Source organism: Pieris brassicae, chromosome 5, assembly GCF_905147105.1.
Source record: "Pieris brassicae chromosome 5, ilPieBrab1.1, whole genome shotgun sequence".
NCBI classification, from domain to species: domain Eukaryota; kingdom Metazoa; phylum Arthropoda; class Insecta; order Lepidoptera; family Pieridae; genus Pieris; species Pieris brassicae.
In genome coordinates, this window is record NC_059669.1 from 8,261,354 (window position 1) to 8,283,679 (window position 22,326).

The 22,326-nt window shown below is 32.6% G+C and overlaps 3 protein-coding genes across 4 annotated transcripts; 1 reads left to right on the forward strand and 2 right to left on the reverse strand.

The window, feature by feature from the left end:
- The first annotated feature begins 1,205 nt into the window (after positions 1-1,205).
- LOC123710289 (active breakpoint cluster region-related protein) lies at positions 1,206-19,652 on the forward strand. 2 transcript variants are annotated; one of them, XM_045662091.1, is made up of 21 exons: positions 1,206-1,619; positions 1,785-2,028; positions 2,199-2,391; positions 2,465-2,621; positions 2,801-3,050; positions 3,308-3,470; positions 4,786-4,927; positions 10,387-10,497; positions 10,642-10,827; positions 11,395-11,592; positions 12,451-12,570; positions 13,012-13,134; positions 13,485-13,676; positions 13,970-14,179; positions 14,458-14,653; positions 15,428-15,621; positions 15,741-15,916; positions 16,478-16,617; positions 17,185-17,330; positions 17,929-18,053; positions 18,256-19,652. In XM_045662091.1, exons 1-21 carry the CDS (start codon positions 1,341-1,343, stop codon positions 18,491-18,493), a joined length of 3,783 nt encoding a protein of 1,260 aa, XP_045518047.1. In that variant the 5' UTR covers positions 1,206-1,340; the 3' UTR covers positions 18,494-19,652. The 2 variants fall into 2 exon arrangements, with proteins under 2 accessions (XP_045518047.1, XP_045518048.1); XM_045662092.1 differs by having other exon boundaries at positions 2,268-2,391.
- Positions 6,497-9,794, reverse strand: LOC123710290 (putative uncharacterized protein DDB_G0277255). The gene is made up of 5 exons (XM_045662093.1): positions 9,642-9,794; positions 9,476-9,570; positions 7,730-9,413; positions 7,226-7,657; positions 6,497-7,143 (listed from the first exon to the last, which is right to left on the reverse strand). The coding sequence occupies exons 1-4, from the start codon at positions 9,709-9,711 to the stop codon at positions 7,428-7,430; spliced, it is 2,079 nt and encodes a 692-aa protein (XP_045518049.1). The 5' UTR covers positions 9,712-9,794; the 3' UTR covers positions 6,497-7,143; positions 7,226-7,427.
- A 148-nt stretch (positions 19,653-19,800) lies between the features above and the next one.
- On the reverse strand, positions 19,801-22,247 carry LOC123710291 (cysteine-rich with EGF-like domain protein 2). The gene has a single exon (XM_045662095.1). It carries the CDS (start codon positions 22,086-22,088, stop codon positions 20,988-20,990), a length of 1,101 nt encoding a protein of 366 aa, XP_045518051.1. The 5' UTR covers positions 22,089-22,247; the 3' UTR covers positions 19,801-20,987.
- Between the last annotated feature and the right edge of the window lie 79 nt (positions 22,248-22,326).

Here is a 22,326-nt window from a genome sequence, read left to right on the forward strand (position 1 = left end):
TGTTAACGTCTACAGGGCCTTTTTGGCCCTTTTTTGTCTCACTCCCGAATCTTCTCCGCGTTAAGTGTTACGATAGCGTAGAAGACGAAAAATCTTTCGGTAGAAAATTGGGAGCAAGTATTACCACAAGCCTTATATTCAATTCGATCATTACTTTGTACAGCCATAAATTGCACTCCACATGAAAGAATGTTTAGACACCCACGAAGATCTACTAACGGCACTTCTGTTCCATCGTGGCTTACAAATTTTGGACAAGTCTTAATAAAGAAATTTAATCGTACAAATAAATATCAACCATTAGTAGAAGAGGTTGAAGTGATACACAGCAATCCTGACTTTTGATACATTCGGTTCCCAGATGGCCGAGAAACAACGGTGTCGAATCGACATCTAGCACCAATGGGTTCAGAAGGGGTAGATCTGCGATAAATAATGAACATACTCCTGCTTTGATAATGTCGCAGAACCACTTCCAGAAATAGAAGATCAAAACTTGGAAATTCCTCCATCTAATGAAACGGGACCTGTGGTACTTGAAAATAGCAGAGAGCTAGCGACCGAGTTACCGTCATCACCACAGCCGGAGCCAACACTTCGTAGATCTGACCGCATTCGTAAAACACCGGAATTTTTAAAAGATAATGTTTTAAATTAGTGCGGGAGAATGATGTAAACTTCTTGCTTGAAACTATCAGCCATAACTTGATGACATTGTCAATCTGTTTTGTTCGTGTCTGTGTTGATGTATGTGTATCTAATGTAACCAAAACATATATTAGTGTTAATTTTAGCCTATTAAAACCTTATATTCATGAAAGGTTTTCTCTTATTTCGGTTACGATGACGAGTTGTATAGGACCCTAGAGGATGAAAATATATGGAAAAACCCTTATCAACACATAATATATTTATGCTATAGAGAGAGTTTTATGATGGTGTCAGACACGTTATTTTATCTGATAAGCTTCGTTGAATAGGGTTGTGTTCTAACAAAATAAAAAGTAGGTCACAACTATATAATATTATTGGAGATAATTAAATTTGCTACCTAAGGGCACAATTATATTAACGTGCTCATTATACTTAAGCGTACCAAAGACTATTGGATACAAATGTATAATTACTCTCTCTGTACGGAAGTTACTATCTACGGAGTCATAGAAGACAGATGACATTTGACAATTAAATAAAATTTAGGAACAAAAAAATCGTTTGCTTGGTTTGCTAGCTATGTGACTATGTCAAATAGTTTTAGTTGTATTTTGTATTTTTAGGAATATTGTGATTGCAACTGTTCTATTGTAACATAAAATTGTCATGAAATCGTTTTGTGAGAGATGAGTGTCTTTGGGGATTTTCAACGTGTGTGGGTGCAACGTTTTCCAGACAGTACTTTACCAGCAGCTTGGGAGGAAGATGTCAGAGCCAATTTGGCTAAACATAAACAGAAAGTTGCTATATTACGAGAAGAGCTTGAGAAGGAGGAATTTTACGTGGAATACCTTGAAACGTTACTATCAGATGTAGAGAAACACAAGGCAGCGTCTCAATTCAGTAAAGTGGCGCCGCCCTCAGGTACTGACACGAGCGAAGATAAGACTTTTGATAGCAAGCAGGTAATTATTAGTAATTAATCAGAAATCTAATATCTCCCCCCATATGGGACCGTATATAAATAAATCTTTAATGCAGTCTTTATAATAAAAAAATTGTTGTTTTAGTTTTCTTTGAATCTATTTTTTTTATTATGAATGATTCATGTAATATTAATTTTTTAATAGGGTTCCAATACTAATTCTTTATCTAAAAAAAGTGAGGGCAGTGTTAGTAATAAAAGTGATGACTCAGCTGAGGGCTTAGATGTAGAGGAGGAAAAGGTGCCTTTACGAAATAGACCAATAAACTTTGCTGAAAGAAGTTCTGTTAACCAATGCATCAATGAGCTCTCTTCCAATCTTGCCGCAGAAGCAGCTAGACGACGTTGTAATAGTGAGATTGTCCAGAGAACAGAAAAAGAAGACATTGGTAATGTTTACGTTGATACTACTTTCATTATTATATTACTTTAAAAGAAATCCATCTAATAAGAAATTTTAAAAGGAATTGCAAATATTGCTCTAAGTTCTATAATAAAATCTATTTTTTATTACCAATAAATTATATTTATTGTGTATAATAGAATTTGCTTGTGGTAGGTGTTGAATCAATAAATTCCATACAAGCTAAGAACCGTCCAGCATCACAAGGTGGTGATTTTGTAACAGTGATTGAGGTGAATGGCCTAAAAGCTGCTGAGAATGCTGCCAAGAAACAAGATGAGTCACCCCAGACCTATGAAAGTGGTTCAACTGATCCAGCTATTGCTTCTAAGAAAAAAGTACCACCAAAGTAAGAGAATTTTTACCTGTTCTTTTCTGTTTCATTTTTCATATTTTTGTTCATTAAACAATAATAATTTTAGACCCCCACCAAAAGTGTTTAGCCGACGAGGTGCTTCTTTACCAGAAAGTGGCTTACCAGAGGACAGCCCTCCATCTAGCTTGGGCAGGAGGATGAGGAATTCTGATTCACGGGAATCTATTGCTAGTCGTGGGTCTACACCATCTATAAGTGAAAGAGTGTGTATTTTTTTAATGCAATGAGTTACAATTTGAAATATCAAGAATCAAAATGAAAAAAAATATATATATTTTACTTATTTTCAATGTTTTTTATTGATTGTAAAATTCATAACAATTTTCAAATTTGGTCCATTCAAAGATATGCAATTTTAGGGATTAAGAATGATTATTTTTAGGTAAAAAGCTATGAGTCAATAAATTCACTGTCATCTGAGAGGAAACGTTCTGGGGGAGCAGCTACACCTCGATCTATTGATGAAGAAGTTACATCAACTACTCCAGACTTTCCTGAAGGCAGTGATGATAAATCTCCACCGATTTCTCTTGAGAGTATACCTGCAGTTGTTCGAAGTACTGAGGATGAACCTTATTATGATCAAGTTCCAGTGGACATAAATGATGGAGAATATGTTTATATACAAGCAGGTATGTTGTACCTTTTTTTTAATTACTGAAATAGTTATAAGTTTTAAATATTATATTTTTGATATAGTGTTTTATACATTATTTATGATAAGTGATATTACTATTAAGCATACTTTTTTTGTGTTGTTGTGTACCTTCTAGAAATCTATATATATACTATACTATGTCATAACTATTAATGTTGTGTTGTACAAGGATATTAGATAAAACAGTGTAAGTTTTACTTCTTTAGATGTTGAATGATTTTATCCTTATAGGGGGTGCAGGATCTAGTACGGAAGATGGCTCGAGTGGCACAAGCACCCTCGCCATGGTACCGAGTGCCCCAACGGCCCCTTCAGCGCCAACAGCCCCTATTGCACCTGATTCACCTTTGTGTGCGACGGCTCCTAACTATGTCAACATACATTATTTCATACAGTAAGTTTTATTATTCCTAATATGTTTATGCGTCTTTTAATTACATATATCAAAATTGGTTTCTAATCTTTACCCAGTATTATTAACACAGTACCTATTAATAAAATAATATTTTCAAAGTAAGATCAAGAAGCAAAAATAATCGTTAAGCACTGGTAATCAGTGCTTAATATTGCGATTTAATACACTTTCGAATTTTACTACGGTTAAATAACGATTATAACGTCATTTCTAGAGTACCTTCTAGTCAACTGGGCCAACAATTGAATATATTATCAAATTATATGATATAGAGCTGCGAGATATGTTATAGATATATTATTTCAAAGAATATTGATATGAAATGATGAAAATACAATATATTATTATTATTATTTTCGTTTTAGATTTTAAGAGATTATAAAAACAAGTTGTCATTTGTTAAAAACATATATTTACTTATACGGTCTTTACATTTTACGCAACCTTTATATTTATAGTACAAACATAAATGGAATAAATGTACTGTAACATTCCCTATTGTTATCCACACATTGGAATCACATTAGCTGACATCATCAGAGATAAGAATTTGACTCACAACTTTATTACTCTACAAACCTAATATGTTTGTAACAAAATTAGAATAATAATATGAGTCGTGTAGTTCGAGGGCTCAGACAGAAAAAAAAATCATCTTTAACCCTGATTATTTTTTTAATTAACCTGAAACAATTTTTCTCCGGACTGACGAATATACGTTTTCCGGACTAAAAAACTGAACAAAACCAATGTTTTTTTGCGTTTTTGTATGAAATAGGCATGTCAAGTTGATTAGGTTACCCGATACTAATAGCAAATCCTTTCGGCGAAATTATTAGATCTTAAATAATAATTGTTATAGTTTTTCCTCATTCCTAGGTGTATTTAAACCCAACTTGGCGAATATGAATCATTTGCGAGTCAGTTAAGGCATTAAATAATTGTGATGAGTAACCAACTAAATTAGATGGCCATTCACCTTGAAGTAAATTAATATTGTTCTCTATGAAAAGCAAATTCTAATTCCACAACTATTTAGTTTTAATACTTATTGTTACAAAAACTAATTCGGAAATATTGTTAAATGTACATCTAGCTTTATTTCTCTCTAGCCCGTTTAAGTACGCGACTTAATAAAATGATACCATTATTTATTTAGTCTTTTTACGCAACCTGTATATGTTCTGTCTTAACTGAAACACTTATAGGTAAGATTTACTTGTCCGGAATATGACATGACACGATAGAAATTTAAAAAAAGTATATATATAATAATAATTCTATATTGATTTAGGCATGGCGTGGAAGGTGCAGAGGCAAGTGAAACGAGTTCAGAAATAACGGAATCAAATGATACACCACTATTGCTTCGAACTATTTCTTCAGACACGGAGGCCAGCGCAACACCTCCGGTTTTAAGAAAACTGCAGCATCAGGTTTGTTAAGAGACTCTCTATTAAATATAATTTAATACTTACATAAGTTATTAAAAAACAAACTAAATGTTTATCAATTAATTTATTATTCTGTTGATAATTTTTAAATCGTTTTCTTCTGTGTTATCCGTCACAAATTTTGTATTTTGCGATAGTGGCTTTTTATGTACACTAAACTGAAATGGTTTTTGAGGCGAACATTCCTCTTCGCCTGTGATAAGATTGTATTTGCAATACAATACTTGGCAATCGTAATTTTCACAAGACATGTAATAGCAGATACCGTCTGAGCAGATTGTCTCAATGTGTAGTCTTGACATCAATTCATTAGCCGTTTGTGTTGCGTAGTATGTTAAAGTTGTTTGTATATAATTAAATAATATTTTATCGACTCCAAGAGGTAGGAAACTGATTCGTTGCTCTAGAAGATATTTTTTAGAACCTGAAAAAAGTCTGTGATATATAAATTCTGTATTGAGTAATGGTCGCGGGTTCGATTGTTTTTGGCAAATTTACATCATTTTGCAGCTCTTAATGGCTAATATTTACCATTTAATTAGTTACATCCTTTGACGATTTAGTATCATTTACCGTAGCCGATAATATCATTTCTAGTTCTATCGGTTTTTCTTCTAATTGGTCGTTGTTTTGGGCAGCATTTGAGTTATATAGTTCTTCGACCTTATCCATACTTTCCGTTTTGTTTCCTACAGCCTCTAGTGGTTTAAGCTCAGCTTGCGTTGGTTTAGGCGTTGTCTGTAATGGTTTATTTTCGGGATCTTTTGGTTTTGTTGGCTCTACCGGTTTGGATTGTGTTTCTATCGGTTGAGGAGCATCTTCGTCTGAAGGTAGCATATTATAAATTCTACATTCGCCATTTAAGTCTGTGTCATAAATATTGCATGTTAAATTTGTACAACCGAATTTATCACATCTCATAGTAGTACAGGTTTGATCATTGCACCATACTGTAACATTTCTCTTTCCAATTTCTATACTTTCGACATTATTATTTGACGAGAAAGCTAACTGATCATTTTCTGAGGCGTCGTTCTCTCCATAGCTCCACCAAGTAAAGGGATATGTTATCCAATCCCAAATGGTCGAACTGATCCCGCGACCCTCATTAAAGTTATCTGCAAGCCATTTTTATGTTTAAAATATTTCAATTTAAATTAAGACGACAACGGGTCCACGATTTTTACATAAAAAATCGTTACATTTATGTAATAAGTTATACTTACGCAGTACTGGTGAACTCACAGAAAAACCCACTAAACACAAAACAAAAAAAGGTACAACTTTAGGAGTCCACATGTTGCAGGTAATGCAAGAAGTGTATCTTAAAAATAAATGTTTGAACAAACCCACCTCAGCTTTTATAACTGCCCTGAGGTACTATCCCTATCTGTAGGGAGATAACGCGGCTTTTGGGAATGTTTACTTAATGACTTATGACGAGGACATACCATAAACTTTTTAATTATCCTAAAACCCTTTAGTGATAAACGGTGAACAAAGACAATTAATTACGTAATTTGGATAAAAGTCCACACTAAAACACATTAGTTAGTACTACCATTTAATATACTTCTATATGTAAAATATTTTCTTTGGGGTAAAATTCATGTTGAAATAAGCTAATAAAATAAATAGATTTAATGGGTATTTTAATTATTTTTTTACAAAAAGCAAAGGTGTGTTAAACTTAAATAATAAACTAAATACTTTTTTATTTTGTCACTAACTGAGTACATTGTACAATACTTATGTAATGTAATGTATGTATACGGTCAGTCTGCATTGCCACTTAAAAACTTTGTCGACACTTTATTACATATTGTTTCATTTTTATGTTTCAATTTTACTTCGCACAGCATACAATGACTTTTAATATTAATACACTGCAAGAACCTACATATTCCGTGTTCTGTGCATCTCGTAAGAATCTTAGTTTTTTTTCTTTGTGTGGAGTTAACAGCTTTCTCTAGAAAATGTCTAATATTATCGACAATTGACGAAGTATTCAATGAGTAAATGGGGTCTAGATTCAGCCATCGCATATAGTTTTTCGTATAATTTATATGTTTCAAATTCATAATTTGATATTTATTAATGTCACCAGCTTCAGTTATATTTCCAGCTTTATCAAATGCTATAATTCTTGGCCTCCTACCAATCGTTTTCCAAGGATTAAAAAATAAATCATCAGTCTTCTAAAAAAAGATATATATGTCTAAAAATAGGCATTCATATTTTAAATTGTTGATCATCTGATTAGTTATATGTCTTATTTACCTGTGTATATAATAAACTGTTTCTTAATTGAGGTAATTTATACAAAAATATTATACAAAATATTTTTATCAACATAATATGTATTGAATTGATTTCAAAAAGCACCTTATCAAAACCACCAGTACACAATAAATGCTCACGGCAATACATATTAAATATTTTTATTTCAAACAATGTCATTTATTTCACACAGAATATAATTTTATCGCTGTTTGTTGTAAGGACATTCACTAGAAGTAGTAATTTCTTTTGAAGTACATTTATATTTAATTGTTGTCTTCTTTGATGCTACAAATGTTACACATTTGAAACCGATACATATAGTAATTTTTCCGTACATTTTACCAAGCATTTTATCTTGTAAAATATCTACTATTTCAAGAGCCAAATTCGAAGGTAAATCCATAATTGATTCCATTTTGGCTACACTATCTGTTAAATTAAAAAATAAATAAGAATATAACTTATTATTTAAAAAGTTATAAAAATGTATATATTTATTACCTGTACTATTATTACCCAAACAATGGCCCATCTTGTTATATCGATTTTCTGTATCACAGTTTCTGTGTACACACCTTTTATTGGCACATTTCATTGAGTGACATACGGAATCAGAGCAAAATGTCAAAACCCCGTGAATATATTTGCCCACAAAAGATATAAAGACAGGTGCAATTGTATCTACATCATTCCAATCTACTTCACCAAATATAGCTCTTTCTAAAGCTATTGAGTGATTGTTACGAACGTTGTCACTACTCATATTGAACTTAGATTTTCTTTTTTCAATGTCAAAAATAAGCGAATTTATATTTTTAGTACTGTTTGCTAGAGTCTTAGAACTCTCATTCTGAGATTCCGGCCAGTATGATAAAATTGAATCATTTAGTAATTTATCTAAATTTTTGTCATGGGTTTCATTCAACACGTTTAAAGGTTTTACAGATAAATCGAGAGAGTCGGAAGTGTTTTTGTTTACAGTGTCTCTCCTTTCTCTGTTTAAAATTATTGCAGTGAAATTATCTTTTGTTTTAAAATATCCAGTTTCAATGCTGTTTTCTACTTTGTTCATTTCGTCTGTATGGTTTTCATTTTCATTTGATATATTTAGTGTTAAATAAATAATTTCTTTGGAGTTGTTACTTTTAAGGTTATTATTTTCAGGGTTCTGAGATTTATTAATAGCTGTATAGTTTGTATTTGCTGAGATGTTATTCGTAATATTAATTTTGTATGAAGTATTATTTTCCCCTTGAAGCGTCTCATTTTTAGTTTGGGGCATAGTTTCGTTAGCATCAAGTTTTACTGCTGTGTTCTTATCTGTTTGACTTTCATGAAAATTTAATGTCTTCTTTTTGTGCTTCTTATTTAAGTTGCTGCGGAATTTCTTTTTTTTATGAATAGTTATTCTTTGCAATGGAATAGACTCAGACATTGGAGGCATTGAGTTAAAGCCTAAGAAGTCACTAGGATTAGGAACATTAAAATACGGTGTAATATAGTTCATCGAATATTCTTTACGAGACGTTGGATCTGGTTCCGAGCTGCCATGATCTTTTTTATTAAAAAAATTAGCAATCCTCTCTATAATTTTGGGAAGTTTAATATCAATCTTTATTCGTATTTTGAAGTCGTTATCAGATTTTCCTTCACGTTGTAAAAACGGATCTTTTAAATTATCATAATGCAAAGGTGATTTAACATTAAAACTGCTATCAATAGAGTCGAATTGTATGATGCATTGTTTACAACCACAATTACATGGAATTTCATCAGATTTGCAATAACACGACGACAAAGTATTACTTCCTTGTATGTTAGGAGATAGATAGTGGCGATCATAGGTTGGCTCAAATAGATTGGGTGAAACAGACCGAGATGTTGTATACGAAAACTTGGTATCGCCCTTAAAGCCACGAGATAAAGATTGTAGTTTTGGTAATATTTGTTGAGTTTTACTTGAAAAAGGATAGAAATCCTCAAAAGCAGTTTTAAGGCCATTCTTTTTAGGATACTTGTCGTGCCGTAAAAGTGGAATTTTGTTTTTACCGGTAACTTTTTCTAAGTATTTGACGTGTTGCTTGTGAGCTTTATCCAAGTAATGCTGGTATTCAAGTAATAGATCTTCGATATTTTCATTGCTCTCACTTTCTAATGCTAATGATTTCGCATCTGGTGGTGAATTCTGAAATATAAATGTGTTAAACATAATTCTAATCTATAGGAGATATTTGTCTAGTTTTTTACCAAGTCATTGTCGAAGTCCTTAATAACATCCGCTATGTCGTTAAATAAAATGATATCGTATATTGGTGTGACTTCAAGTTGGTTTATTTCATAACCTGTTAGGAAAAATACAGTGGTTATATAAGTATGTTGTCAAAAATCGGATAATAATACAAATATCACTTACCGTCAAAATCGGCACAATAATAAAGTGAAGTAAAGTAAAATTTTAAACTTAGGAATAGTAAAGCTCGCATGGTTATACCCTTAATGTGAATAATTGAAATGTACCATTAGTAGAAATCAAGTTTAAGTATACTTTTGTAAATATTTTCTTTTTCCGGGTCTATTGTTGTTGTACTTATACAATCTAATCGCTGCATTACGAAAGCAAATGGTAACGTTAGCACGTTAACTTATATATTTTACAAAATATAATATCATACAAGCTTTTTAAAACTGACATTTTTTTGTAACTGCAAAACCACACTATCTGTGACAGAAATGATGAATTTTTGTGTAGAGATAGGTGGGACCGAGGCTCGACCTATCGGAATACCTTAAAAATAATACAATTTTAACCTTATCTATCTTTTAGTTAAGGGTACTAAGATGTAGGTACATATACAACAATGTTTGTGCAATTACCGTCTTAAGTCTCCGACACACCTCTTAGAATGGTGAAATTTACAATGAAAAAGTACAAAAATAATTTACAGATTTTATTTATAATTTTCCCTATGATATAGAATCTGTTATGACAGGCATCACGGTCCCTTTACGAATCCTAGCAAAGTGCGATGGCGCTATGTATATATAACAACAGAATTACTGTACATATTTCCACAAATATATTTCGCTGGAACTCCAGTTTCATAATAAATAACAATATAACCGATAACAATCTGGTTCATGCTAAAGGTTTCTTTCAGGAATCCAGCAATAATGCAGAAGCGGAACGTCTTACGATGCACCGTTGTATCGTCACAAGTATTATTGAAAGTGAGACCGTGTACGTCGAATGCCTATATGTTATGGAAAAGGTAATTTCACGCTCAAATATTGATTATATGAGTTTATTTAATTAGGGGGCATTAATACTAAAGGCATTAAATATAAGTTGAGCATAATACTTTTGTGCTTCGGAATAATTGAACATAGTAAAAATATTTTGTATGTTTTTTTAGTACATGAATGCGATAAAGGCAACACTATCTACATCTCAACCTGTGATAACTGAAGAAGAATTTGGTACTATATTTTACAAGATATCCGAATTGCACGAACTTCATAAGAGTTTTCTGGAAGGGCTCAAATCGGCTGTTGCTAGCTGGGAGGAACCCTTGTGTGTTGGTGTTCATTTTAAGAAAATGGTGAGTGTAAACAATAAAAAAGTTAAATTGATGTATTTTTTTATTAATAAATTTACCTTAATATATAGCATACAACGTTGAAACGAAATTTAAATTACAAAATCTTAGAATTTAGGCGTATCCTTATTTAATTAATGTAAAATAGATTAATTCGCAAAACTTCTGTGCTGCATGGCCGCCACATTTCTGCTTTAAAAGGTCTAATTTTATTCTATTAAAAGTATCATCGGGCTCGTACAGTGAGAGTGAGGTCCATTTTAAAATGTACAAATGACAGAGTATTGCTGTATCAGTTACTTGTGCTCATGGTAAAATCTTTTATTTATTCTTTTAACCTTTTTACTTTTCAAAGTAAGGAACCGTCTAAGCACTTCAAACCTGTTTTTATTATCCACCGAAGTTACCCTGTGATGTCCTAGTACATCTTTTAAATGCAATGTAAACGGTATATACCTATCGAGTTGTCGAGTTGTAAGAAAGTTGTCGTTATAAAGAAAGAAAGTTATATTGTACTAGGCAAATTTTGACGTTTTTTATGATATTAACACCACATATCTGTTGATACAGGCTGAGAATATCAACGTATACGGCGCCTTTCTTCATAACTACGGACGCGCTACGGACGCGGTGCGTCGTCGTTGTGCGAGTTCGCAGCGTTTTGCGGACTTAACTAGACAGATTGCGTGTAGAGGGCAGCCCATGTCACTTGACGATTTATTGCATAAACCAGTCGCAAGGGTGCAGAAGAATGCTCTTGTTTTGCATGTAAGTACTACTATATACATTTTAATAAGTTTCAGTGTCGGATATTAATGCTTTTACTAGTACTGTCCGATGTCACAAGTGTGTCATGTCGCTTACACTTAACGATATGTATTTGATAATGCTCAAGTCTTGAGAGACTTGAGACACTCAATATTGAACTATAAGACGCTTACATATAATACGATTAAAAACAATCAACAACTAAACTACTACGTCTTCTGTCAAATTGTATTTACGCTGAGGTGAAAATAGATGAGTAGTTGAAGCTGTTCAGTTAGACTGATAATGTTTTTTATGAAGAAGGAGGTGGAGGTTGTGCGGAAAGAGAACCGTGGAAATTATTGCTAAGCGTCTTTTTTTTTCAATTGTCTCTGAACAAAAACATCATTTAAAATTACGATCTAGTCTAACTTAAAACTAATAAGTTATTTAAAAATAACTTAATTTATTATAAAGGATATTTAACATAAAAAAAGTGTCTAATGACTCTACTTACAGTCTCTATCAATGGGAAGACACTCTGTTCTTGTATATTATTAATCATTTCTACACATTTCAAAAAAATATACTTTTAATTAGTTCGTATCAATATGATTTCTATCGAAGTATAATGTCATAGCAGTGTTGTCAACATAACAAAATAGATAATTTGCACTGCTGTGTCCCGAACTCCCACGACGTTTCTCTTTCCGTACTTACAAAAGCTATTCATTTAGGTAAGAAATAATTGGGTTAATAAATAATGGGTTACCTGAAAGAAATTGTACTAATCACGACTGAACAATTTTGTCAATTAAATCTTTGCGATAATTTGGTTTTGTATTTTATTATTATTAATTAAATAATTTATGTTTATAGGATCTCATAAAGTATACCCCGGCTAGTCACCCTGACCACGCGATGTTAACTGAAGCTTTAAATATGACGCAGCACTTTTTGGACGAATTTAATATTATACAAACCAAATCTATGTTCCCTGTAAGTATTTTATAATATTTTATAAAGCTGGTAAAAGACATATCGTTGTCCAATGAAACCAACTGCCTGCTCAATGTAGAATACGATGCATGTTTTATTATAACTATGGTTCCATTAATGGAATTAAAGTTAAATGCACATGAGTCTGATATCAATAAAGATATAATTCACAACCTCTCAGAACTCACAACTGTGAGCATTGCTTTTCCTTAACAGTCCACTACGTGTTAATCACTTTTATGTCTGAAACGAGCGATCCGATTTATGGTCCAATGCACTTCACGAAGGTTTTTCCTTACCATGTTTACCTTTAACGTACGAACGAGTGTTAAATGCGCTCGTACAAAGATAATGAACGTACGACCTGAGACGCACGCTCAAGCCACTGAGCCAACACTGCTATAATTTTCTGTATGCATTACAATGTATAATATATTTCAGAATGCTGATCGCGCACAAAGAAGACTTGTAAAGAATTCATTTATTGTAGAATTGTCAGATGGACACAGGAAGTTACGTCATCTATTTTTATTCAATGATGTTATAGCATGTGCTAAATATAAGGTAAGCAAAATATTGATCATAATAAAACATAATAATAATGAAAATATGGAAGTAAAACGCACGCTCGTACGCGTTCGTGCACGTAGCAGAAAAAAATGATCGTTGTCTAATCTGGTATATAAACTAATATGATATATGTATGTATAAATATTGACAATAACGTTCTTTTGACCAATCATATTCAAGCAAAAAAGCACCATCCATTGTAACTGATTTTTATTTAAATCAGTATTTTTAATAATATACTTTCTTTACTTCGAAACCCTTTAATATATTTATATATAAGTAGTATACTTGAAGGGGATAAATATATTAACAGATAGAAAGAGCTACAGTTTTTTCTCCGACAGGCTTCCGGTCGAGATAAATTCACGTTCGAGTTGAAATGGTTCATACCGCTACCGGATATAGTGGTCGTGGAAGAAGATGGCAGTTCCGCGGAGAGGGAGACATCGCCAGCTAATATAGTGGCGCTCAAGTCGCAGGCCTGCACTGTACGAGACCAGATATTAGCCGAGGAACGGGCATTGCAGGATGATAAGGTATTTTTATTTAAACAAAATATACAAGCCTTGGTAATTAACCTAAGATTTCTGGAGATCCAACTGTCCGTTAGTCCCCAGTTATATGAAATAAAAAACGGTGTTCAGCCTTCTGCGCCTGACACACATAGTGTTAATTGCCTTCATAGAAATGAATGTCCAAAGCCGTGATCCGAATACACGATTGCGTCGCACGCCTAAGACAACACGACTCAAAGCTGAAATTCTAAAGCGAGACTTAGTGCGAACTAAAACTGCCGTGTCTCAAAATCAATATTTTTATAAATCGACAGAAAATAAGGTTAGGCGGTCGTGGTGCAGCGGAGAAGCAGCGTAAAAAGCTAGCAGAGTTAGAAGGGCAGTTGGTTCTGGCTAGTCCCAATCTTATATTCCGCATCGCTGCGCGTGCGCCTGCATCGACTGCACTACAGCGACAACATGTCTTCTTCCTTAGTTCGGAGTATGAAAGAACGCAATGGATTGACTCAATACATGCGCTACAGGTTTGTGAAAATATATTTAAAAATGCGTTTTGTACGACTGCAATAAATTGTGGATAATATTGACTTCATTGATTTTACTAAAGAAACAAAGCAAGTACATATGTAAATACCATAAGCAAATCAAGGGACAGCTAAACTCTAGCGTGTATACTTTAACCCTTGTTGAGATACTCTTTAAAAAATCGAAAAATTAAAAGAAGCAAGACTTTAAATATAAAATAAGTATATTCCATAATTATCACGTTTCATGCTAATATTTTTTTAAATATTTTTCTTAGGCATCATCGGCGCCGCCCGCTGGATCCAACACGGTCTCCATGTTGGAACTACAAAGCTGGGTGACGGCGTGTCGCAGTTACTTACAAACTGACATGGGCTCGTACTTGTTGCGCAGTGGACGGGATGACTCCTTACTTCTCGGTGATTTACAGCTACACATTGGTGGAATGACCGCTCCCCTCGACACTGCCGCTGGTATATAATCATAATATTTAGAGTAACATCTAATTTTGTAAATGTGAATTTGTTATAATCTTTACGAGTGCTTTCAAAATCTCTCGTTTGTAAAATTTTCATCGGATTTTGTAGTAGCAATAGTTCCATAAATCCTTAGAAAAACTCGGTTGTCTGTAAAGTCGGTCTACTGACGATAGTTGAACGTGACGACGTCATAAGAAAATACTGATGGGATGGTTGCTTTTTCAAAAGAAAATTTGAATTTTATTTGTTAGATAGATATTTTGTATGGATATAGAGAGGTATAAATTGATCAAGTTACATTTATTTGTACGCATAAATACAATTATGTAAATCCACTTTGTCGATTCGTTCTAGCTTGCACATCAAGCCTTAAATGGAACGCCTCAGAGCGAGGTAACGCCGCATGAGTCATGTTTTTTCGTGCGTGCAGCCGGCTCCATCGAATTATAAGACGTTGTCACTTCAAAAGTCAAGGGCCCAATATCAAAACAAATAAACACGAAGAAAATGTTCACTATTTTATTTCATCACTGAATTGTCCAGCGTGACGTACAGCTGGTGACGTATGCGTGCCTGTCTGTCGTGTCTCAACTAATTACCTACATTCGCGGAATCGATTATTATTTTCAGCTTTTAAATGAAAGTAATTTGTTATATTACTGTTAATTTTAATATTTCATTTGTAATTATGTATAGTTTCAATAAAAGTAAAACTATAACATAACTTGTTAAGCAACGGATAGAAATAATAAAACTATTTAATTCCAGACTACTATATCATCATAGAGGTGGATTCTTATGGGCATTATTTCCGCAAGGCTAAGTCAAAGTTGGTGTGTAGAAGTGCACAACCGCGTTGGAACGAGGGCTTTACTATTGACTTAGAGGGCTCTCAGAATTTGAGACTGCTCTTGTATGAAGATGCCGCTAGGCCAGTTCTTAGAGGAAAATGTACGCTGAAGGTATGTATTGATATTGATTGTTTAAGATCAAGCTGTTGATCAATCATAATCTAACATGTCATCGTCTCGTCTTTAGATTATCTGAAAAGATTTTGACTTTTTATTATTTTATTCCTAAGTTATCACGCGAATGGGTGGCAGAAAGCGCTGCGGGTGGGGTCTCTAGAACAGTGTGCGTGGGAGGTGGTTCGTTGCCTCTTCGTTTGAAATTGTTGCCACCGGAACGCTCTGCGCGGCATGTGCCTAATTCCAAGTCTGGCGCGCTTTTCGGTGCCAAAATCACGCATGTTGCCAAGTAAGTTTTGGAATAACGGTCGAATAGCGGTCTTATTTATTAACGTACTGAAAACCTCAATTAATAATAATAACTCGTATATTTGCCAATATAGTAGTACAATTAGATCGATCAACTACAAATACCCGCACAAACAGCCATATGTCATATCAATTTTTACAATGTCTTATAATAAGAACAATAACATAATGTCAAAGTTAAGTTACCCTATGGTCCAAATACTCGCCTACGCTATAAAAGTAACAGTAATAGTAACAGCCTACGAAAACAATACGAAATAAATTTCGTTTGTTTGTTTAAATTATGAGATACATAGCAGAAATAGGTAATTTCAACAGTATCAATAGATATAATTACGACAATGTACTGTGACTATTACTGACCATTATCAGAAGAAATGTATATCAAAAATATTAATTTCATTTAATTTTTTAAAATTGTTCTCGAGTCCCGAATCATTGAACATGTAGTAAAAAAAATTGAAATGAGATTTAAGGCTATACTAACAATATGATAGTAGCGATTTTTAGCAATTTTAGAATTCATTGTTGTCAATTACAGACGTGAGAAGCGCAACATTCCTTTCATAATAAGTGCATGCATACGCGAGGTCGAGAGGCGTGGCATCCATGAAGTGGGCATTTATCGAGTTTCCGGCAGTGCTTCGGACCTCAACCGGCTTAAGAAGAGCTTCGAAACTAGTTAGTACACCAATAACCCTGATCAATAAAACTTAGTAATTTATATATTTAAGAAAAAAATATTTATTCTATAATTGTTTTCTCGGCTTTACCTTATATTTTCATATATGTCAGAATTGGTTCAGACATCAGAAGTAAAGCACGACATACAAGTTAATTAATAATTTAACCAATAAAAATAATAGCAGTGAGGGAGAGATGTGACAGTCGGTTAAGACTGCGGTCCGTGCACCTCGACGCAACCAGAGAAATCCGTGCCGATACAGCGGGTTTCGGGTTTTTATAAACCCGAAACGTAGTAGGGGCGATGACGTCACGTGCACGTGCCGCTAGCGCTCGATATCGCTGTCTTTTTTGTCATATACGTACTTTGCCATGGTATTATCGCCGCATACGTATGATTTTATTTTTACACTAAGTTTCTTTTAAAATATTTTTTATTTATATGAAATTAAGTAATAAAAAATTACAAATTAGATGCCAGCAAGTCGCGTCCGAAAGAGCTTAAACAGTATTTTTTAAAACTGTTCTTATATTTGTATTTATAATAACATTTTAAAATTCTAGATGCCTATGAAGCAGAGCAGCTATTGAAAGAAGTTGATATACACAGTGTGACCGGTGTACTTAAATTGTACCTACGAGAACTGCCCGAAGCCTTATTCACTGACGCACTCTATCCGGACCTGTTGAAAGCTTGGGGTTCCACTCAGGTACGTTTCTTAATTATGGTCTAAAGAAAGATTAGATATTCCACCTAGAGCGGGTTATATCTGTCATATGACCCCCAATTTACTGCTTTAGGTGCTATTTCATTAAATTTTCATCAAGTATTGCTATTGTGTAATTTAATTATACTTTATTTAGAAAATAATTCATAAAACTTAAATAGTTACAATGACGCCCGTATGGCTATTGAGCGATCTCTTCCAGGCGATCTGAACTAGAAGTGCAAGACTGTAACACTAATCTTATATTAAAAAATTTCTCATTACTTATCAAAAGAGAAAAAAAGGAATTGTGTAAATTAAAAAGAAAGTAATTGAATTTTCCATAATTCAGTACAGTGAGTAATAATTTAAAATTCCATGTAATATGAATGATTAAAAGGTATCAATAAAGAGTTGGACATTGATGTTTAGAAAGTTGTTCAAATTAGGTGTATAAAGAATAAAAATATGCAAAGTTATGTTTGTTTTCTAAAACTATATATAATTTTATATTAATTGTTTACATTTATGCTGACATAAAATATTGTTTTACTTTAAACTTTCGCATTTATATTACTAAAAATAATGTTATATCCTACAGGGCGTAGGCACTTCGGTTGACTCGGGCCCCGCACACACGCGACGACACGCCCTTCTCAAATGCTACGCACAGCTTCCCGATCTCAATAAAAATTGCATCGATTTTCTGCTCAACCATTTTGTTAAGTAAGTATTGATCATAAAACAGTAGTTAAGCATTTTCTACTTAAATAATCGTCAAGGAAAAAGGACCTAATTTCTGTGACAATTTTACTTACAAATATTGAGTAGCATGATAGACTCAATCTGTATTGCTATATCGGAATTGGATACTAAGAAGGAAGGAAATTGAAAGGAAGCTAAATAAAATATTAACTTTTGTTTTTAGAGTAAATCAACACGAGACAGAGAACAAAATGTCTTTACACAATTTGGCAACGGTATTTGGACCTACTTTACTTCGGCCATCAAACAATGCCCCTGGTGCTAAACAACGTACCGACCTGTTAGCCGCAGGAACCGTAGACGCTATGGCCCAAGCCGGTATACTCTACTGTCTATTACAGCAGAGACAATTGGCCGCGCAATTGTCCTCGCACCATAGAGCTCCAACGCTTCTAGACTAACGATTTGCTGCTAAATCGCGTTACCACGTGAGATTGTGATCCAAGAAATGCAGTGTTATGATTTTTCCCGCAACTGACCTTAAGGCATATATTATATTTATACTTCAATCAGAACATTCTATCCCATTTAACTTTACAATATAGATAATCAATTCAGAATTCCTAAAAGTATTTGTTATTATTATTTCTATCAAATAAATTTAGGCATTCTAAATCGACATAATTAAATAGAATAATAAATGAACCTGGAAAGTAGCTTTGTGAGTCGCGCGTGGGAAAAAGCGCAGTGTAGCCTTCTAAAATACTTTTATACAGTCCATTGTTTACTGTTTACCGCCATCTCTAACGTCCATGTCTTATTAGCTGGATTTAACTTTACAAATTAACTCATTGGCAGTGAGTCAATTAAATCGCCGACACAAATAACGTTGTAGATAAAATAGCGATTTTATGTAATTTAAATTTGGTATTTTAAAGTGATGAAGTAATTTTCTGTGCCCAGTGGTGTGGGCCTTAGGCTGGCATGAGAAATATTATGGTGTGTGTTTTGGTTTCCTCAGTATGTTGTCTTTTTAAGTAAAGTATACATTCCATTAAAAAATATCACAAAAATGTGAATGAAATCAAATCAAAATCTGAAAAATATATATTATTATTAAAAAATTGGCATTGTTCACAACATGAACAAATTGTGATTTTGAATATTGCTATATGACATGTGGAAAGACATAATTAAATAAGTGAAAATTATTATATATAATGGCTAATTATCCTTAGGCCAAAATTGGTGCTAAATATTCAATGGAAATTTCGAAATTTTATATTACAAGGACAATGCCAATAAATAATAGAATTCAGTGTGTATGACAAGTATTATGAAGGGACCGAAAGAAAGTCACGGTTAGTGTTAACAAAATATAGACTGATAAATAATTAAACTGTGGAAGGATGTTTCCTGCAAATAAATTAAAATTGCTTTAAATGATTAGACATTTAATACAGATAATTTCAATGTGCAGCAATTTTCAGTGCTAGTCGTGCGTATTTACTTTATTTTTTGTACCACTTCTAGTGCTTTGTTTAGTGTTAGTTTCTCATATATATTTACAACTCATTCTTTTTGCTAAGTTAGTACTTAAAGACAACCAAAAATGGATTTTTTGTAGAACAAAGTTTATTTCATTTGTAATGATTTTGTTATTATCTTAAAACTTAACAATGTATTTGTTGAATAATATTATATAATTATATTTATGATCACATAGTGTTTATAAGTTTTTTACTTGTTCAAAGAACTTCAAATATGTTTTCTACAATCACCAAAGACCTTGTTTACTGCATCTTAATTTACATAATTTCATGTTGACAATATCCAGTAATTACAGGTTTATTAAATTAATAATTATTATTTATAACATCATTAAGCATGTGAAGAACAAAATTGAAATCTTACCACCCAACTGTTGTTGTGTCCTTAAAATTGGCACTTTTATTAGTTAAAAAGTATTTTTAATTAATACAATCCTTTAAAAATTGTCATGATACCTACAAATATATTTTTAAAACATCACGTGATTGCCATAAATTATATAAAACATCTTTTTTATCTTAATATAAAATGTATACCACAATGTAGAGGCCTACCTAGTTTTAAAATATCGTAAATGCAAACTGTAGTAATATTAATTGATTTTTAGGATATTAATGTACTTTCCTACCATTCTAGCTTTATCAATGTCACCATTATTTTCTGACAGCTTTTACACAAAGTAATACTAGGACTGTAGTATTTCACTTTTATAGGATTTTGCAGTATTTGTATAAACATAATATTGCACTGGACATTATTGAAAGGAATACTTTGTAGTGGTCAAAACAACTTGAATAAGAAAAAAACATTATTCACATCGTAAAAGCATATAATTCTTAATATTAAAGGTGTCCAGTGTATTGTGGCTGTTTCCTTAATCTATTTTAATATAATTTATACATTTATATTACAACACAAGTTATTTGGCATCGGTAACAAGTTAGCATTATAATATGTTACTTTATTATTACAGGTCAGGCAAATTGCATTTCATGTATTTCTTTTTACCACATTGTTCTACATTAGTCAAATGACATAGTAGTCATTTGAAACTCCTTATGTATTTAATTTATATACCACAAAACATATATTTTAACCTCTTTACACACCAGTGATGAATATTGAAATGCCAATGAAGCAGCCAAGCAATTGAATATCTTTTATTTTATGTAACAAAGCATTAGTTTCAGCCCTGGTTACCCATACTATAAACAATTAAAGATTTTTGTTATTGCGGTATGGATATTTATAAGATAGTTTGTATTATTTGGATTTTGTATTTAATTTTTGTATATAATTGATACTAAAATGTAGTTATGAACCTTTCACAATAAATGTATTTTTAATACACCTTTTACATGCTTTTGACTTGAATTATTTTCTAAGCTTGAATGAAGTTTCAATTCAAAGCCATGTCACAATATGGTTTGTGATTGAATCCTTAATAGTGATATCTGCCCCAGTTTCTAGTTTAAATATTAAAATTGAGACTAAAACACTAATACCAATTGCTAAAGTTTTTGTTCTTCGGTAAAATAAAAACATAAGAATATTTAAGAAACTATACATAAATAATCTTTTATCTGCATTTAATAAGAGATTATTCACCATTTTTTTATCTATACATTTACCAGACCATAGTTCCTCATTTGGCCTACAAGCTGTACAGTTATAGGAACCAGAACCAATGCAAGTAAAACAAGAAGCATCACAGTATTTGCAAGAAAATGAACCTTCACTATTGATACAATATTGGTTATTTTTACACACAGTATCTAATTGGCATTCATCAATATCAGTACAACTATCAGTTATTAGTTCCCAACCAACAGCACATACTTTACACATATTACTACCATAACTATAACATTCCTGGCATGATTTATGGCAGGGCATACATTCAGTTTCCTTAGTTCTATAATAATTACTAGCACAATGATTACAAAATTGACCAGTAAAAGCTGCATCACAGATACAGGTTCCATTACCTTTGCGAGTGCTATCTCCATGACAAGTCCCTTGATTGCTACAGATATTTCCATCTTTATCTAAAGGACATGGGGTACAATCTGCACCATAATGATGCTTAGGACAACAAGACTTTAGGTTTTCCAAACAGAGCCAAGAATAAAATTCTGATATTTGATAATTTCCTTCTGACCACCATGTCTCCACTAAATATTCTGCTTCTTCAGCAACTGAATAACATTCATCCATATGTCTACTTAATTCTGAACAAAGGTTTTCCTGAATTTCTACCAATCTTATCTCACTCTGAGCATATGATTTTAGTTTTGTTTCTTCCCAAGCTACATCTCCACCATCAAATTTACCACGAGATGTTTTCTCAAACCAATGTATAAAGGAGTCGCTAAAAATCTGACATCGGCGACAATCGTTAAGTTTTTGAAGTCGAACTTGATTTTGGTTATTTTTAGCACTTGCCGTAGTGAGTAAAAGTAAAAATTCTATGAAAAGGCATATGTAAAATGGTTTCTTGTACATGTTAATTATTTTCCAAACAATAACAATAAAGAAATTCTATATGAAAAACAATATTTTAAATAGTAACTGAAATGTATACAACGTTCATTGTGGTTTAATCCTTAATCCTTAGCAAGGTTATTAGTTATATCTTACATTATTTTTTTAAATATTTGTATTTTGTACTTATAATGAATAGATTAATGAATAATTACCGGTATTTTTTTTATCACTGACTAGTATAGACTACAGACTATAA

What these genes read in the sequence shown, in the direction of transcription:
- LOC123710289 (XM_045662091.1), top strand. Translation starts at nt 1,341, where the DNA reads ATGAGTGTCTTTGGGGATTTTCAACGTGTGTGGGTGCAACGTTTTCCA. An exon ending in TAAGAAAACTGCAGCATCAG is followed by an intron (nt 4,928 to 10,386) that starts GTTTGTTAAGAG and finishes GGTTTCTTTCAG; the next exon opens with GAATCCAGCAATAATGCAGA. An exon ending in TAGCATGTGCTAAATATAAG is followed by an intron (nt 13,135 to 13,484) that starts GTAAGCAAAATA and finishes TTTCTCCGACAG; the next exon opens with GCTTCCGGTCGAGATAAATT.
- LOC123710291 (XM_045662095.1), bottom strand. Translation starts at nt 22,088, where the DNA reads ATGTACAAGAAACCATTTTACATATGCCTTTTCATAGAATTTTTACTT.
- LOC123710290 (XM_045662093.1), bottom strand. Translation starts at nt 9,711, where the DNA reads ATGCGAGCTTTACTATTCCTAAGTTTAAAATTTTACTTTACTTCACTT. An exon ending in TTATTGTGCCGATTTTGACG is followed by an intron (nt 9,571 to 9,641) that starts GTAAGTGATATT and finishes TTTTCCTAACAG; the next exon opens with GTTATGAAATAAACCAACTT. An exon ending in TTTGGGTAATAATAGTACAG is followed by an intron (nt 7,658 to 7,729) that starts GTAATAAATATA and finishes TTAATTTAACAG; the next exon opens with ATAGTGTAGCCAAAATGGAA.